The sequence below is a fragment of the Caretta caretta genome, chromosome 1 (assembly GCF_965140235.1).
Source record: "Caretta caretta isolate rCarCar2 chromosome 1, rCarCar1.hap1, whole genome shotgun sequence".
Taxonomy (NCBI): domain Eukaryota; kingdom Metazoa; phylum Chordata; order Testudines; family Cheloniidae; genus Caretta; species Caretta caretta.
Window position 1 is genome coordinate 109,358,275 of NC_134206.1, and position 17,735 is coordinate 109,376,009.

The following is a 17,735-nucleotide window of genomic DNA, read 5'->3' on the forward strand; positions in this document are numbered from 1 at the left end:
TGACCAAACCTCCTATGTCTTGGGACTATGACTGTTTGGTGACACTGCCCCCGAGACTCCCCCTCCACACTGTGCCTGCTAGAATCACAGAGCCGCCTTGAAGAACAGTTCTTCAGGATGTCATGCAAAAAGAAACTTCAACTCCCAGCAATACCGTATCACCCTCCGGTACTGATGAACCAATCTCCAATACCACACACTTTGTCAGTATTAGATGGTACACAGGAGAAGCAAGAATCACAGACTGAAGAGGCCTCTCTTCCTCAACCAGCTGGTCCTCATTCTCCAGAGGAGGCAACTATGCCACTGCCATCATCATATGTTGATGACTTCAGGGCCTTCTAGGACCTCATGAAGTGCCTGGCAAATTCCCTACTGATCCCCATGGAAGAAGGCCAGGAGTCCCAGAACTCTTTGAGTATTTTAACATCAATCCCAAGGGAAAGATTACTTTTCCAATTAATGAGGCACTATTAACTCCCGCTCACACTCTGTGGCAAACACCTGCCACAGTTCTACCCACCTGTAAGTGGACAGATAAAAAAATATTATATTTCACCTAAGGAAATGGAGCACCTTTTTCCCATCCTTTCCCTCAGGGTGGACATAGCCAGCAAAGGGAACAGTCAGACTTGCCTTAGACCTTCTTCTCTGGATAAGGAGTCCAAACACTGGACTTACGAGGCAGGAAGTACTACTCATCATTGGCTCTTCTATTTCAGATTGCCAACTATCAGGCCTTGATGATGGAAATAGGATTTCAACAACTACTCAAAATTCACACACTTTATTGAACACCTGCCACAAGACCAGAGAGACCAAATTCTGTCCCTCATTTCTGAAGGCCAGTTAGTTGTCTGCAGGCTGCTCTAGATGCTGATGACACGGCCTCTAAATCCATGACCATGACTGTGATTGTGAGAAGAACATCTTGGTTTCAGTCTTCTCGCCTCATGAGAAAGGAGCAGAACACCATAGACGGCCTTCCCTGTGCAGGGCACAAGCTTTTCATTGAGCACCTGGACGACTCTTTCCACACCCTGAGGACTCCAGGGCAACACTCTGGTCTCTGGGAACATAAATATGTTTTAGCAGATCTCAAACCATTCAGCAATCCAGGCTGTTTCAATACCATCATGCCTTCTCCAAACCGTGGAGCCCTTCAGGAGAAGGCCGAAACCCCAAAAGAGAAGTCCACCTGCTTCTACAACTATCCAGTCTGCATCTCCCTCTAAGAGGCTGTTTTAATAACCTCGGTTGAGGGCATCGAGTAGCCTCCTCCACCACATTCTATGTGGTGCAATCATTCCATCCAGCCTAGATTTTGAAACTGCCTGCCCCAATTTCTACTTTCCTGGGAACACATCACCTCAGAAAATAGATTTTTTAGGTCATCAAAGTGGGTTACACCATACACTTCCACTGAACCCCCTCGTCTTTTCTCATGAGGAGCCCCTACAACAGGAGGTACAGTCTCTTATTATTGGGGGCGATAGAACTGGTACCACTCGAGTTTGTCAGAAAAGGCTTCTATTCCAGCTATTTCCTAGTCCTCAAGAGGCACAGAATGTGGAGACCAATCCTCAACTTCAGGAATTTGAACAACTACATCCTTGCACAGCATTTTGGAACGGTGACTCTAGCCACCATTATTCCATTCCTAGATCTGGAAGATTGGTTTGTTGCCCTTGACCTACAAGATGTCTGCTTTGTTTGCCATCCACCATTCCCACAAGTGTTTTCTACACTTTGTAATAGGATAATATCACTACCAATATTGAGCCCTCCCCTTCGAGTTCTCCATGGCCTTAAGGGTCTTTACAAAGATCCTCTTAGCCATAGCAGCTTGCCTTTGTCACTGGAGCATTGCAGTATTCCTATACGTGGACAACTGGCTGATCAGAGGCCAGTCAGACCTACAGCTTCAGTAGGCAACCTCCAAAGCACCACCTATTCCAACCTCTGGGCCTTTTCATCAGTTACAAGAAATCTATTCTAACTGCAATCCAATCCCCCCCCCCCCACACACACCAAAAAAAAAAAAATTATAAAGGCGCTACCCTGGACTCCCTATCAGCCAGAGCCTACCTATCCAAATACAGGTTTTCCACACTATCCAGTCTAATCTTGATGGTACGGTGCAGTCCACAAACATCTGTAAGGACTTGCCTGCAACTCTTGAAACACGTGTCAGCCTCCACATTTGTAGAACCTCATGCAAGTCTGCATCTCGCATGTTTTCAAACATGGTTAAGATCAGTGTATACTCCAAGCAGACACAGCCTTTGCAAATGTGTCACATTATCGCAGAAGATTCTAGACTCCCTGACATAGGAAGAACCCTTGGAAGGTTTCCATGGGAACTCCCTTCTCTCAGCTTCCACCAACACAGATTCTGACAACAGACACTTCTCTATTGGAACAGGCATCCCATCTTCAAGGAGTTACCATGCAGGGCGAACTATATCCAGGGCTACGCCCCATATCAACATCCTGGAGTTAAGAGCAGTATGGTATGCTTGCCTGCTCTCTTATACAGGGCTATTCCATCAGGGTAATTCTGAGCAGCAGGGCAGCGATGTATTACATCAATTGACAGGGTGGAGCAAGATCCCAGTCTTTCTACGCAGAAGCGCTAAGGTTGTGGAATTAGTGCATCTCACATCAGATAGAAATCTCAGCAGTCTCTCTACCAGGCTTCCGTACTGCAATTGCAGACGCTTCTGGCAGGACCATGAATGGGAACTCAAAGACATTGTCTTCCGCAGCATCTTCCAGACTTTGGATGTCTCAGCAGTGTCTTTGCCACTTTGGACAATGCAAAATGTCACCTTCTCTTCTCCAAGAGGGGCTTAAGGCTGCAATTCATTGGGAGAGGCTCTGATGACACCGTGGCACCTTACTTTGCTGTACGCCTAACCCATCTCTACCTCTGATCCTCAAGACTTTATTCAAACTGTGTCAGCAAACAGTGAGGCTCATCCTCATAGCACTGGCCTGGCCAAGACAAGTGTGATACTCAAACCTACTTCACCTCCCAGTTGCAACTCCTCTCTGACTCCTTCAGGAAGGATCTCCTGTTACAGAATTTAGGGACCCACTTCCATCCCAGCCCCTCTTCTCTGCATCAGACAACTTGGCTCCTGTTATCAAGCATGGAACTAACCTGTTCTACTGCAGTTCAAACAGTCCTCCTATCCAGTAAGAGACCTCTAGTGCCCAAAAGAACTTACCTTCAAAAGTGGAAATATTTTTATTCCTGGTGCTCTCTTCCATCTTCTCAAGCTTCAGAGTCCTGCTTTCTACGATCACGGATTGTCTCTTACACTTAAAGACGCAAAGGCTATCAGTAAGCTCAATTAAAGTGCCTTTGGCCAGCATTACAGCCTCCCACTCACCCATCCATGGCTTCAGTCTTTGTCCATCCTACCTCAGCCAGATTCCTCTAGGGTCTTCACAACCTTTTTCCTCCGGCCCTTCAGTGGGACCTCAGCCTGGTTCTTAATGCCCTGAGGAAGCCTCCTTTTGAACCAGTGGCTACTTGCTCTCTCCTCTCCCTCCTCCTTAAGACATCATTTGTCATAGCTGTCATATCAACCAAATGAATGGGAGAACTCTGCATTCTTATGGCTGACCCACTATATGCCATCTTATATGGAGACAAAGTCACACTGTATCCCCATCCTCATTTCCTCCTGAAGATTTCTTTGGAATATCCCATTTGCCGAGAGATTTGCCTACCAGTCTTCTACCCAAACCACATGCCTCCAGAGAGAAGACCAGCTTTCACACACTGGATGTCAGAAGGGTCTGTGCCTTCTACCTTGATAGGACTAAGACCTTTCAGATCTCTGAGGTTGTCTCTTCATCCTCTCTCCAAATTATAACCTTTGTGTGGAGATAAGTCATTTCTATCTAAATGGGTTTCAGGCTTCATCTTAAACTCTTATGAATCTGCAGGTATGCAGCCCCCTCAGAGAGCGACAACACATTCCACGAGGCCCACTACACATCTCTAGCTCTTCTGAAAGAAATTTCCACAGCAGAAATCTGTAGCTCTGCTGCTAGACCATCCATACCTTTGCAAAGCATTATGCCAACTCACCTGCTTCCAGGGATGATACTACCTTTGGCAGTCTTCCAAGCGGTCCTGGACTTGGCTCCTCAGCACTCCCTTCTTCAATTAGATACTGCTTGAGAGTCCCCTACAGTGGAGCATACACAGGGACATACACTGAAAGGAGGAGGAGCGGTTACTTACCTCACACTAACTTGAGTTCTTCAGGATATTTTGTCCCTATAGGTGCTCCACTTCCCGCCCTTTTTCCCATCTGCTGTGGAGTCTTCAGCTTTGCAGTCGAAAAGGAAACGAATGGCGGTAGGTCCACACCTCCTTAAATGCCCTTGTTAGGAAGCATGAGGCACTGCTCTGCACAGGTGCAGGCCTGTGGACGCTATTGGGTATTCTCTGGTCAAGAGCACATGGGTGCATGCACATCCTATAGTGGAGTACCCATAGAGTCAAAACATCTCATAGAACTCATGTTACTGTAAGGTAAGTAACCTTTCCTTGGCTAATCCTTCTGACTGGTTACTTTTTAATCCATTTGTTCCAATATCTTAATCATCATCACTCACTGAAAAGAGTAGATCTTGATTAGGTATCTCCCCACTATCATCCTTGGTGACTTCTTTGCATCAATTTAATTTCTCTGCAATGTCCTTATCTTAATTGTTCCCTTTACTTCCTCTAGTCCAGCAAATGTACTAGTTGTCTCACAGGCTTTCTGCTTGTGATATTATTATTTAAAGAATGACTTTTTTGTTTCTGCATCTTTGACTGTTTGCTCTTCAGATTTCCGTTTTACTTCTCAATTTCAGTCTTACATTTTGTCAGCCGTAACTTGTTTGTTTGGCTCCACTTTTTTTAAAAAAAAACCTGGTAGTTTAAAAAATAACTTTGATTTCTTGCTGACATTCAGGTGTGAAATTAGTTCTTATATTAGTGTTCTGTGGATGCTATCCAGTATGCACACAGAGGTCAGTGTAGTCTGTAGTTATGCTTTCACTGTATCAGTGAACAAAGACTTGCTACAGAACTAGCAGCAGAATAGTCAGACACTTTATAAATGCTGAAATTTGACAAGTCTAGAGAGAAACAGACCAGTTCATTTGCTGAAAATTAGTTGCACCAAAGGGGTCTGCACATCTATTTGAAATTTTTTAGGGGTCCACAAATTGAACACCACTGCTCTAGGCAGTCCACTCAAAACCTCCTTTTCTCCGTATGTGCCAGGGAAAGGAGGAGCTTATAGCTTTAGTGCCTCATCTTCCTGAGTCTTGCCTCCTGGGGTGTCCTTCAGGTGGCCCAGCTCAGAACATCTCTCTTCCCTACCTTCCCCCTGTGGGCCAGGGAAAAGGACTCAGGTTTAATGGCTCATGTCGCTGGGCCTCAGCCCCTATAATGTTCTAGGGGCAGCTCAGCTGGCCAACCCATGCTTATGGCTCTCTCTGCTCCCTGGCTAGTTTAGGCTAACCAAACTAGTTTAAAGCAAAGGAGGACTTGTGGCACCTTAGAGACTAACAAATTTATTTGAGCATAAGCTTTTGTGAGCTACAGCTCACTTCATCGGATGCATTCAGTGGAAAATACAGTGGGGAGATTTATATACATAGAGAACATGACACAATGGGTGTTACCATACACACTGTAATGAGAGTGATCACTTAAGGTGAGCTGTTACCAGCAGGAGAGGGGGGTGTGGGGACCTTTTGTAGTGAATTTCAAGGTGGGCCATTTCCAGCAGTTGACAAGAACGTCTGAAGAACAGTGGGGGGAGGGGAATAAACATGGGGAAATAGTTTTACTTTGGGAGTGAATGGGTCATTACACAGTCTTTATTCAAGCCTAAATTAATTGTATCCCGTTTACTCCTTTTCTTTTTGCAAATACAGACTAACATGGCTGCTACTCTGAAACCGAACTGGTTTAGGTGCTCACTGGTGCTGGCTGAGAAGTGCTGGGAGGGAGGAGACTGGTGCTATGCCATTGTGGCCCCTCTCCCTTTTTACGGCACCTGGGGTCTTGGTGCCGTGGGAGCTCTTGCCTCTTACACCACCACTGACCACTCCCAAATGGCGGGGGACAGCAGAATTGGGAGTGATGGCTTCTCCCTTGCTGCCTCAGGCCTGGATGGTAACACCAAGGTAGTTGTCCAAGGGCGCTCTCTTGTTGGAGAGTCCAAATGTGCCAGACGCAATGGAGCCCTTCCCAGGCCGGAGTCAATAGCACCAAGCGAAGAGCAGGTATTTCCAAGTGGCCCAGCACAGGTCATATTCTGCCAGTGTTTCTGTGTTGGGGATCACACCTGGTCAGTTTTCTTCTGCTGCTTTCTTGGTACCAGATAGGGAGAGCGGTGTCAAGAGTCCCTTGCAGGAGTGGTCGTCTTTGGCACCAGGGATGACTGTCGGGGCTGGGAGTACCAAGAAGTCCAAGGAACGTCCTTCCTTGGCACCAGAGAAGCAGAACAGCATTGCATCTGTCTAAGAGAAGCTGGTATGCTTCTTACTGAGGCCAAAGTACTTGGTGCCAAGTTGGCCTGGCTTGGCTCTGAGGAAGGATGAAGTACCACCTCCATGAGGAAGAGCTTAAGCCTGGTGTCCCTGTGTTTCTTAGTGTAGGGCCTGAAACCTTTACAGATCCTGCAGTGCTCCTGCATGTGGGCCTCCCCCACTGACTTGAGGCAGCTGCAATGGGGGTCACTAACCAGCATCAGCTTATAGCATGACACACACAGCTTAAACCCCAGGCACTGAGGCATGTACCAGTGCTGTGGAAGGGCTAACCGCACTAAGCATGGTCCACTAATTTAACTAACTTACTAACAAACTACCTGAAACGTAACCACTACAAATAACTATGTACAGGCTCGAGAACAAAGTCCACTGAGAGAGGTACTTGCGGGGAATGCAAGGATGAACTGAAGTTCCAATGACTGTCCTGGGTGGAAAGAAGGAATTGAGGGGGTGGCAGGCCCCTTTATACCAGTGGTATGAGCACATGACTCCAAGGGGTACCAGAACTAACCTGACAGATGCCACTGAGGGAAAAACTTTCTGGCGGCTCTGCTCGGGGTGAGCATTCACCTATTTGCTCATGTCCATTACAAAACACTTGAAGAAGGGGAGAATAGGTAGTAACAAATATAAAGCCCTCCCTCCCCCCACAGGAAAAAGAAACTCAGTACACAGATACAAGATAGGAATGGACTTAAGCACTCACCCATTACACTAAAACAAGCCTGTTTTTATCTTGTCCTTCTGTCCTAATATTACTTTTCATATAATTGAGTACTATATCACTGGGGAAGGGGGGTATTTGAGGGGAGAAACATTCACAATGGGATTTCTAGCCTGACGAGGGTCCGTAATATGGAAATGTAAGAACTAGCATAAGGTGGTAAATAAGGATAAATGTGCTTCACTCTAACACTGAGAAACTCTTATAACAGTAGAAAATGTAAGCATCAAGAAGGTAAATGGAAGCACTGAAGAATCTCTGATTTCTGTTACTAATTCTTTCATGCATATAAATTATGTTAACGCTAAATTCAGTAACAAGACAGCAGTGTATTCCAGATTAATTTAATTTTTACTGCAATCCTCCATCTTCATAAGCCACTACCTTCTGGGATTGTGCAAGGTTCTCCTGTGTAAGAGTGTTTAAAGAAAATTAACGTAAGTTTTTTCCTTTTTCCTTTAGTCAAAATCCTTTTCTAGTGGCTGCATTTGGAGCTTGTTCTCTTACAAGGCAATGTAACAACCAAGCCTTTCAAAAATGTGGACGTTCAATGACTACATCTGATATGATTTCAGAAGTTGGAACAGCTTTTAACAAACTTTTTGAAACCTGAAGCCAAAGTACCAGAGTGGAAGGAAACGAAGAACAATGACAACAACAGTAATTACATTTACAGTAGAATATACATAAGTAATGCACCCTTTCAAGTGCTGTAGCAGCATTGGTATGCTAGGTAGATTTTTTTTTTTAAATAGAAAAAATGATTAATGTAGATAGTTTTTTAAGAGTTTGGAATACAAAAAAATGTTTTGGCTGAAATATGCTGTAGTTGCAGATCTGTTATATAATATAATAAAACTAAAGTGAAAGTATTCCTCTGTTCTTTTTCATAGTTATTGAGCAATAACTAAAGTGTGTGTGAACTGCAAAAATGCACTTGATACTTAAGAAGAAAGTAAAATTCTTCCACCAGCTGAACTGAATTTCTTGGCTTGCACCACGGTTGTCATGATTTTGTTATTAGACTCTGTATCTAGAAGTAGCTACTGCACTTCATATTTCTCCACATTCATATTTTCCCCTTTTTACAGATGCCGCTTTGGAAAGGAAAAGCTTGAGTTGCTTTCCATTTTGAATGTAATTGGTTGCCTTTGCCCATTCCTAGACATGGGCAGCAATAGCTGATTTGAAATTCTTGCTCTTCATTTTTCAGAAAAAATGAGGCTCATTTTAAAACGTAGAGGAGGGGGGAACCCCCTTAAAATAAGGATTTACTCTGGAAGTGTTGGCATGAAAGGTAGGAATTATGGTTAGCTGAAATAACTTACTTTATATTCCATCTGCTGTAGACTAAAATTTAACATGGAGCACCGTGTGTGTGTGAAATGTAATCATTTTGAAGAAAAGGTACTAGGTGTGGTGAGGAACTAGTGATATTTAAATGGTCAAAAATGTCAGTGGGGGTAGACGGTTGAGTGCTTTTATGCCAACTCAAACTGCTGGAGTAGAGCTCTGAGCACATTACTGTATGTATGCATATGTGGCTATTTATTGCCTGCATAAGTAATAACTGAGGAGCCAGAAAGCTGCATTTAATTATACGACATTAGGGCCATGCAGGCAGTCAAATACAGTTAGTCCACTAGGAGCCTGTGCTGGGCCTGGGGCGGTCGGGCCTGGGCTGTAGCAAGGGGTTTTTTAAAGGCTTTTGGTGGATCATCATTTAACAGAGGCAGCGCTTTAGTGTCAAGGAGGACAGCTCAGCACTTCCGTGCGTGTCTCTCGCTGGCTGGCTGAGTAGATGGCAGGCAGGAATAAATCAGAAGTTGAGAGAGATTTGTGCAGTACGGGGGTTCTTAAACTTCTGGATGTACAGCTTAATACTGAGGTAAAACTAATTTGTGGGTGGAAGTCAGAAGTACGTTTCAGTAAGTACCAACTTACTGCCCTATGGTTTAAACCTACAATCTAACTCAATGTGCATATTCATTACCGCATAGGGACTAATTTTGCAAACTATTAATTATTAGACGCTACATATTCATTTAAACCATTTTTCCAGTAGCTTATTTCTAGAATAGAGTTTAGTACCCTATATATTAGTCAGATTGCACTTTCACATCTTGTAATAACTTCCTTCAGTGAACACATTCAATCAGAAAGGCTGTTCTGAGTAGCTCCGGCCCTTATAATTCATATTTTTGGATGCACTGTGACTACTACCTCACCCCAATGCGTTTTTGTTTTTCTTTCTAAACTGCTAACCTATTTTTAAAATAGGTTTTTATATGTTTGCTCATTTTATTCTGTTGGGGTTCTAAGACTTTTAAAATTAGAGCAGTTGTTTACTCCTAAGAAAAGACTTTACAGTGTTTTACCAAAGACAGTTTGTAAACTGTCTACTTCCCTGGGGAACAGAAGCTATTGTCATTTTCTCCCCTTGGAATTACTTTTCAACTCTAATTCCTAAAATCAAAAAAGTTAAACAGTTTTAAAACAGTTGTTGAATTGATTTTAAAATGAGGTTTTTGTATTTGGTATGTAAGAAGTATTATTTCTAAATTACATTTGTAGGTAAAGCCAAATCAAATAAGACCTTTTGGGTTTGGTTTGGTTTTGTTTTGTTTTTTTTTCAAAATGAAATTGCTTGATATCAGAGGTCAGTATAAATTTCAATTTGCCTTTGTTTTAACTATACACAGAAGTAACTTTGTTATTCACCATTGTATACAAATTGTTACAAGTTAATTTTAAAAGATTCTGGAAATGTAGCAAGTTTCTTTCCATAGGAAATAAAAATATAGCAAATAAAGCAAAACTGTTGTGTACTTCATTTGCAGTGGCTTAGTCACACAGCACCTGCAGAAGCTGAAGATGGTTTATCCTCTGTACCCATTCCCTTTTGTTACTGACAGGCTATAGCAATTTTTATATGAACAGTATCAAGTGTAGAACCCATTTACAACATGCCAAACCCAGCTCATAGGCTAATTACTTGGATTATAGATCCCCTTTTTACAGTTGCTGCATTACTTGAACAAAACCACTTGTGTTACTACCAGCTTATTTCACAATACATGCAGGAAAAGATCAACGCCTTCTCAAAGGGAAAAATCAAGTTGTGGCAAGCAGAGAGGTATTTAAGTTAACACTATTTATTAATAGATATACAAGTTTCTGCAGAGTTCTTTTTTGATTGGGAAAAAAATTAATTCACAGTGGTTCCTAAAGCATTCACTGCCACATGATCAGTCCAGTCATGTCCCTGTACTATATCAGCTGTCATTTTCCATTCTTTGCTCTGCTCTTCTCTGATCCACCACTTCCCATGTGGAAGTAGTACCCCGGTCCTGTAAGAATAAATAAGTGGGTCAAACCCAGTAAGTTTTTGATTACACACAGTACTTTGTACCTGGTTAAATTATTTAAATCCCTAGAAGCAGCCTAAATGAACCTGAAACATTCTGTATTAAGCTCAAAAGGCAAAAATGCTGATTACATTTAAAAAAAACAAGTAGGTACTTGGAAATACGGCTTTCTAATAATCTAGCGTCACTACTGATCAAGTTTAAAAAAAAAGGTGGTCCCATCTATTCACAGAACAGATCGTAAATTACATTGGACACTCCTCCGTTTAGTTTAAATAATATGGCATTGACATGAGAAAAATATTGCAACTTCAGTTCTAAAACATTGCTGAGACCACATTCTGTGATAGCTGTATACGGTGATGAATATACTGTAATGCCTATTTTTAAAAAAATATTTAGTGTGTACCTTCTCACACGTTATCAGAGTCAGTTTTCATGTTTAAAACTTTTGCAAAATCAAAACAAAATATGCCTCCTTTATGGCTACTAAAAGAGAATAAACTGCCTAATTTTGAGCTCTTTAAACTTCAAAAGAATGACATGAGGTTGAATATTTTTGAAAAAGTATGATAGTCCACTTCTGCCTACTATTATTACCTAGCCATTCAATTGCAGTTTTGGGAAATGAACTCTTCAGAGGCACTTTCAGTTTAACAAGTGAAGTTCTTAACAGGCCAGGCCAGTAATGGAGTTTTCAGATTTACCAATTTGACTGGTAGTCATGAGGGATATTTAAAGTAGAATGCAGAATTAAATATATCATAAAACAGAAAATTAGAGTATGTTACATGAGCAGATTAAAGGAGACAAGGGGGACATAACAGTTTTCAAGTACATAGAAGGTTGTTACAAGGAGGAGGGAGAAAAATTGTTGTCCTATTCTCAGAGGTTAAGAAGCAATGGGCTTAAATTGCAGCAAGGGCGGTTTAGGTTGGACATTAGGAACAAGTTCCTCACCATCAGGGCAGTTTAAGCACTGGAATAAATTGCCTAGGGAGGTTGTGGCATCTCCATCATTGGAGATTTTTAAGAGCAGATGGAACAAACACCTGTCAGGGATGGTCTAGATAATGCTTAGTCCTGCCATGAGTGCAGGGGACTGGACTAGATGACCTCTCGAGGGCCCTTCCAGTGCTAGGATTCTATGAATTACTAAAGGAGTTACAAAGACAATATTTTCTCAAAACCTTTATGTTGATTCCAAATGCAGCAAGGTCTCGCCGTAGGTTGTCACAAGCCTGCAAAAGGGGTTCTCGCTCCAGCAGTAACTGCCGTCTTCTCTCTCTCTCTTCCTGTTTTGTTTCCTTTGCTAGAATGGTACCTTCTTCCACCTGCACCGCTTCTGTTGCTCCAGGCATAGCAAGAGCATAATTACGCACCTTGACACGGAAGCTCACTAGCTCATCAATCACACTGCAAAGCATAGCTGAATTTTTGTTTTCTGGAACAACCTATAAATCAAGAGCAGCAGCGTTAAAACACTGCATCAGAAAATGAGTTAAGCAGTATTCATTCAACTCTGAAGTAAGGCCTTGTCTACACACAGGGCATGTGTACATTGCAATCAGGAGTCTGATTCCAGCACAGGTTGGCAAACCTCCACCAGCTTTTATCAAGCTAACAGCTAAAACCAGTAGCGTTGTTGCAGTGATGCAGCCTCTACAAGCTGCCAGGGACCCTGGGTACATACTCGTATTACATGTTCATGCCATCGTGTCTTCACTGGTATTTTGAACTGTGCGATCTAGATTAAAGCTGGAGCAAGTACTGCTAGTCCATGCTGCAATCACACTTATTGCAGTGCAGGCATACCCAAAGTTGTACGGCTTTAGCTATACTGGACAGGTATAATGGTGTAACTGTGCTTATGCTAATGTAACTTCTGGTATAGGAAGGGGAATAAGATATACTGTTGTGAGGCACCTTTGCACCAGCATCTTATCCATTTCCAAATCCCTCCTTAAGACTTGACTTTGAGATGCCTACAGAAACTTTACCATCCAACAATGGGTAGGCAGGTGGCAAACTCAGACAACTACTCCGGGCTTGTCTACACAGGGAAGTCATTCCAGAATAGCTATTCTTGATTAACTCCAGCTGTGGATGCTCTTATTCCCAAATTAGCTTAATCCACTTCCAAAGGCAGTGGATCTGGCATGTTTGTAGTAGACCCAAACAAACTGTCATCCCTTTATCAAGGCATCATTTCCATTCAATTACAACAAACTCTCTTCCAGAGAAACCAGGCACAGAGTTCTCTGTCTTCTAATCCTACCTCGCACCACCTGGAAGCCCCAGAGAACCCGATACAGCATCAAAAGGCTAGAAAAGCATGTACCGAGCTAGGTACAAAGGCCACAGAATGCAGATGAATGTCCTACATGAAAATTACACGATTCCCCCAAATACAGTATAACACCAAAAAATAATGCGACAAATGCATAGACTTACAGCCAGCTCCTAGCATACACACAGCTGTTCAGAAGCCACTCTAACACAGTAATACAAAGGAACCACCTCAATTTATAGCTTAACAGTTAGTGATTTTAAAAGGCTTGTGAATGAATAGCTGCGTGTGTGTACACTATAAAAAATTACAATATGGATCTGCTACCTCACAAAAGGAAATTTGCTCCCTGTTTAGAATTTAATAGCATCTGCAAATTTTAGGATCCATGGAAAACAAGCCTGGAACAGCTCCTGTCCTGTTTATTTTTTAAATATATAATATTGGATTATTGCCTTTGGCTTTTAGCATCTCTCCGCATAGCACTCTTGCTCTGGCGTTTCACTGGTTTCCTTTTCCTCCCTATTTCGATCTTATCAAGTACTTATGTACCTCAGTCACAAACATATTCTTGTTTCACTCCCCAAACTTATTTCCACTGCACCAATGCCGCAATAGAAGATGCACAGGAATATTCAAGAGCAGAATTCAGCCCATGCTTTGTTCTATACTGTTCATCTGTGTTTAATTTTCCTTCTCTTCTAAACCACATAATTTACATCTGTATCAGTGCAGATCCTTCCCTCGGTGTTTCTGCATCAGTTACAAAAATCAGAACCACCAGTTTCATCCACATTTTGTTTATATTTTTGTAAAATGTTCTGCTGCTACTATATTGTTGTTATAATACAAACAATGACACCCATGATAGATCTTTAGAGCGGTTTCATACCTGTCTGTCTCCAAGAGATATTCCAACAGTGTTAAAAAAGTCCTCTATATAGGAAAGCATGCTTCCATACACAACAGGGCTTCTAGGAGATCCACCTTCCTGTTACAAATCACAAAAACAAAGCTGGCTTACGCATACGGTTTATTGCAGGCCTCAAGCTGCCAATATAGTTTGAAGTCTATGACCTTGACTACATGGGAAAATTTTACTAGTTATGCTAGTATAATCCACCTATATGGAAAATTATTCTGATAGAAGAGTGGAATTTTTTTCAGTTTCACTTATGTCATTTGGGAAGGCTTTTAAGTTAAATCATAGACACTCCTATATGGGAATAAGAGTGTCCACGCCAGGGACTCATAACTATTGCAGTTTAAATTCCCGCTCTAGGTTATTTAAAAAAAACCACACACTCTTTCCCATGTAGACAAGGCCTATGAGCATGAAGAAAAATGAAAACCAAATTAACAGCTGAAGGTTTTTCAGGTTAATTAATTACATCAACTGCTTCAAGCATCACCTTTTGTCCTGATGAGTTAGGCACTGTGAAAGCCATTTTCAGACACCCTGACAGTATTTGTCTGCAAGTACTGGTCACCCGAGGAGCAGCATTTGTAAACACGGATGGATGCAGGCACACTTTCTCCTTTTCTATTTATCCAATATGAGCTCAACATTCAAAATTAACATGGCAAGAACAGGAGAAAAGATTTACGGGGACTAAGGCTGGCTAGCAAAGGGCAACGGCAAAATATTAAGTTGTAGGGTGTAGTGAGATGCATCAAAATGAGGTATTTGGTGAGGTTTTATTTAACATCTTCATTAATGACTGGGATAAGCCATAAATAGCTTGAAATTTGCAAAGGACACGAAACTGGAAGGAGCTAGAACCAGCAGCCAGGAAAAAAAAGATACAAATGGATCAAGAGCGATTAGGAACATGGGAAAAAAGCAAACAATGAAATAAGTTCCGTTTAGGGAAATGCAAGCCCATATATATTGGCTGTGTGTGTAGAGTACAGGGACTATAGATTACATGTGTAGCTAGACACTGCAGTGAAAGGCAGGTGGTGTCCACACTTGCCATTGCGGTGTGCAGACAGTGGGGAAAGGCTACACTGCTAAAAGTTGGAGGCACTGCTTGGGCATACAGGGAGCCGTATAGGGTACATCTCCTAAGGTTCTGGCACGTAAGGGCACTCTACTTGCCTAACCCTCTGCCTCACCATCCATGCTGCTGTTTAGATCTGGGCTAGGAGGACGTGCAGGTATGTACTACTCTGCACACTGCGGTAACAACCGTCCACGTACCTTTAGAGAAAAAAACCCAACACACAGATACTCCGTAGGAAACAAAACACGGAAAATAGTAATGTTCAAAGAGATGCACAAAGCAGCTGCGTGCAACTGCCCCTGGAATAGTGCAGCCAGTACTGGGCACGACCTTACCAGAAAGATTGATCATTAAAGGAAATTCAGAAACAATCAACATGATCCAAAGGACGAGGGGGGCTTGTTTTGTTGGAATTCAAACAGCTGGGTTATCCAGGACTTAAACTACCAACTGGACTGACTCAGTGGCTCGGAGAAGAGCTCTCTAAAGAAAGGGAAAGACGGCGACTAAGTCCAGATCTCCAGGACTGGTGCTGCTACAGGACTCAAAGGAGACGGGGTTTTTAAAAAAAATCTGAAAATGAGTTATTACTACATTCATCCTCACCCCTCTCAGCCCCAGTAAAAACAAACTGTGAAAACCATGAGACTGGTAATTAAGCAGTCAGGGACAATGAAGCAGAGAGGTTAAGTATTTGACCCAAGACCAAAGATGACATCATTGCCAAAATTAGGATCAGAACCCAGGAGTCCCTAGGGCTGTGCTTTTGCTTTATTTCCATCCTTGAACTCTTGTAATCAGCCACCCAAAGCCTCCTCTGCTTCAGCATCAGGTTTTAAATGGGGCCTCAAATTGCCAGTGTATGATCTGAAGGGTAGCTGGAGCCTTAGAGGGGCAGTTTGAGACAGGATGTATTATTTGCAAGTAGCAGAGGCAACTGTGAAGGCTGAATAAAACAGGTGCTGTGTTAACCGCCATTGCCACCCCATGCACTTGGAAATCCTGGTCATAACAGTGACTTCTTTACAAAATCAATCAATCCCCAGTCCACTCTCATCGGTATTATGGGGCTCGAAAACAGGTATGTGCAACAAGCATTAAAGCCTCTGGCACATAACACCCTCAGGTATCTTTCAAAAGTCTTCCCTATGAATATGAGGCAGCAGGAGAGAAACATGCTTTGGACACAGTGAAACATAAAACAATAGTACAGAATTCTAGAGATGCAGTCTCGATAAATGTGTGTCTTTAAGGTCAACAATTTGTAGAGCTTTGTTTCTGCAGGTCTGTGTGTGAACAATAAACTAATCTGTCTGAATTAAACAGTAGGACTGTAGACAGCTGTCATTTTCTGATCTCTGTATCCTAATGGGTTACCTTAGTGACAGCCTTAAGCTGTCTGTTGCCATGGTGAATGAGGTCCATAATTGCAGCAACAGCCCTGGAGGTGTCAAAGTCATCTGCAAATGCAGCCTTTACGTTTGCTTTTGTGTTGGCTAGTCTGAAAAAAGAGAAGGTAACGTGTAAGTTAAGATGGACAAGTTGCTAGCAGAGTACTGAATTCATCTATCAGCCAGAGGGAGTCATCTAAATGACACTGTCATTTTCTTCCTATCTGAACCATAATGGGCAATGCTACAGCTCTCAGAAGAGCAGAAATTTTTCAGTGTAAAAGGGGAAAGCTGTGTCTATCCAAAACTGAACCGTTACATCCACTCGGGAAATAGGACATCACAATTCACAGTTGTCAATGGCTACATGAACAATGTCCATCTTTCACGCTAACTGTGGGTCTGTCTGCAGGAGCCAAGTCACATGTGGTGTCCCAAAGCGTTGCAAAAGAGCGGACTTGGCGTCAGCGAGGAGCTTTTTATGCCGCATCAGAGGACACAGGTTCAGGAGCAAGCTCTCTTTTCTCGGCACCAAACACTGCGTCTGTGCGATACCTGGCTCAGAGGGAAAGGCCCTTTGTGACAGAGAAGCTTCGGGGTGTCAATTTGGGAGGTGCTCTTGCCCTCTCTTCTCCAGTGGAAGAATCAATGCTACCAGTGCATTTATTAGTAAAAGGGGATAAATGGCAACTTGTAAACAGTGTGTGGCTGTCAATGGCCCCCTCTCCTACACTGCCAATCAACCCTCTGTTTATTCCCACTGACCTCAGTACGTCATTTGACATGAATGATTGCACCACAGCCTTCTTGAGAGCCTCAAACATTATGCTGGCATCTCTGGCTCCCTACTAACTGTTTTGCTCCTCCCTTTGTAGCCATTCTGTGCCTGGTGGCAATTGCTCATGAGAGGTTAGAACATTGCTCTTGAGGCCCCCCTAGGGTCCCTTCTCCCTTGTGTATCTACCACTGCCCGTCATTAACATCATCACTCACCTATTTACTCTCAGCCACTTTTACATTGCTGGCACCCAAATTTATTTATCCTATGAATCCTTCACTGACATCCCCTTTCGGCTTCCTTTCCTCCTGTCCCAAACACTGCAATACCTGACTGCCTTAACTTTCCTCAACTGACTGTCACCAGCTGCTGACATCCTCCTGTTTGGCCAGAGACGCTCCCTCAGCAGCACACTGAGCTCATTCTCCTTCTCTCAACTATGACCTGTCCACTTGCCCTTCAGGACCACAATCTTGCTAGCCTCAGCCACCAACTCCTCTTTGCAAATGACTGTTACATACAAGCAAATGCTGACTAAAACTTCTACAGAACAGCCCACTTCCACTACTTGAATGCGCAGTTCAGTCGCACTGTAATGTGTT

At 42.8% G+C, this 17,735-nt stretch overlaps 2 protein-coding genes across 10 annotated transcripts in view; one reads left to right on the plus strand and one right to left on the minus strand.

Annotated features, from left to right (window-relative positions):
- Positions 1-8,172, plus strand: part of NAXD (NAD(P)HX dehydratase) — a 71,381-nt gene extending 63,209 nt beyond the window's left edge. For 2 of the 4 annotated variants that reach the window (XM_048855149.2, XM_048855158.2), the window contains one exon: positions 7,763-7,876. Coding sequence is in view for 2 of the 4 variants with exons in the window: in XM_048855129.2 (XP_048711086.1) it covers positions 7,763-7,913 (151 nt within the window). In the remaining 2 variants the exon portion in view is untranslated. Of the gene's footprint in view, positions 1-7,762 lie in introns of all 4 variants that reach the window. The other 2 variants (XM_048855129.2, XM_048855138.2) reach the window with 1 other exon arrangement.
- Positions 8,173-10,439: 2,267 nt separating this feature from the next.
- The window catches only part of CARS2 (cysteinyl-tRNA synthetase 2, mitochondrial), a 72,077-nt gene continuing 64,781 nt past the window's right edge, over positions 10,440-17,735 (minus strand). For all 6 annotated transcript variants that reach the window (XM_048855211.2, XM_048855196.2, XM_048855174.2 and 3 more), the window contains 4 exons: positions 16,342-16,465; positions 13,851-13,949; positions 11,859-12,122; positions 10,440-10,650 (listed from right to left, as the gene is read on the minus strand). In XM_048855211.2, the coding sequence (XP_048711168.1) occupies positions 10,576-10,650; positions 11,859-12,122; positions 13,851-13,949; positions 16,342-16,465 (562 nt within the window). In that variant the 3' untranslated portion in view covers positions 10,440-10,575. The remainder of the gene's footprint in view (positions 10,651-11,858; positions 12,123-13,850; positions 13,950-16,341; positions 16,466-17,735) is intronic.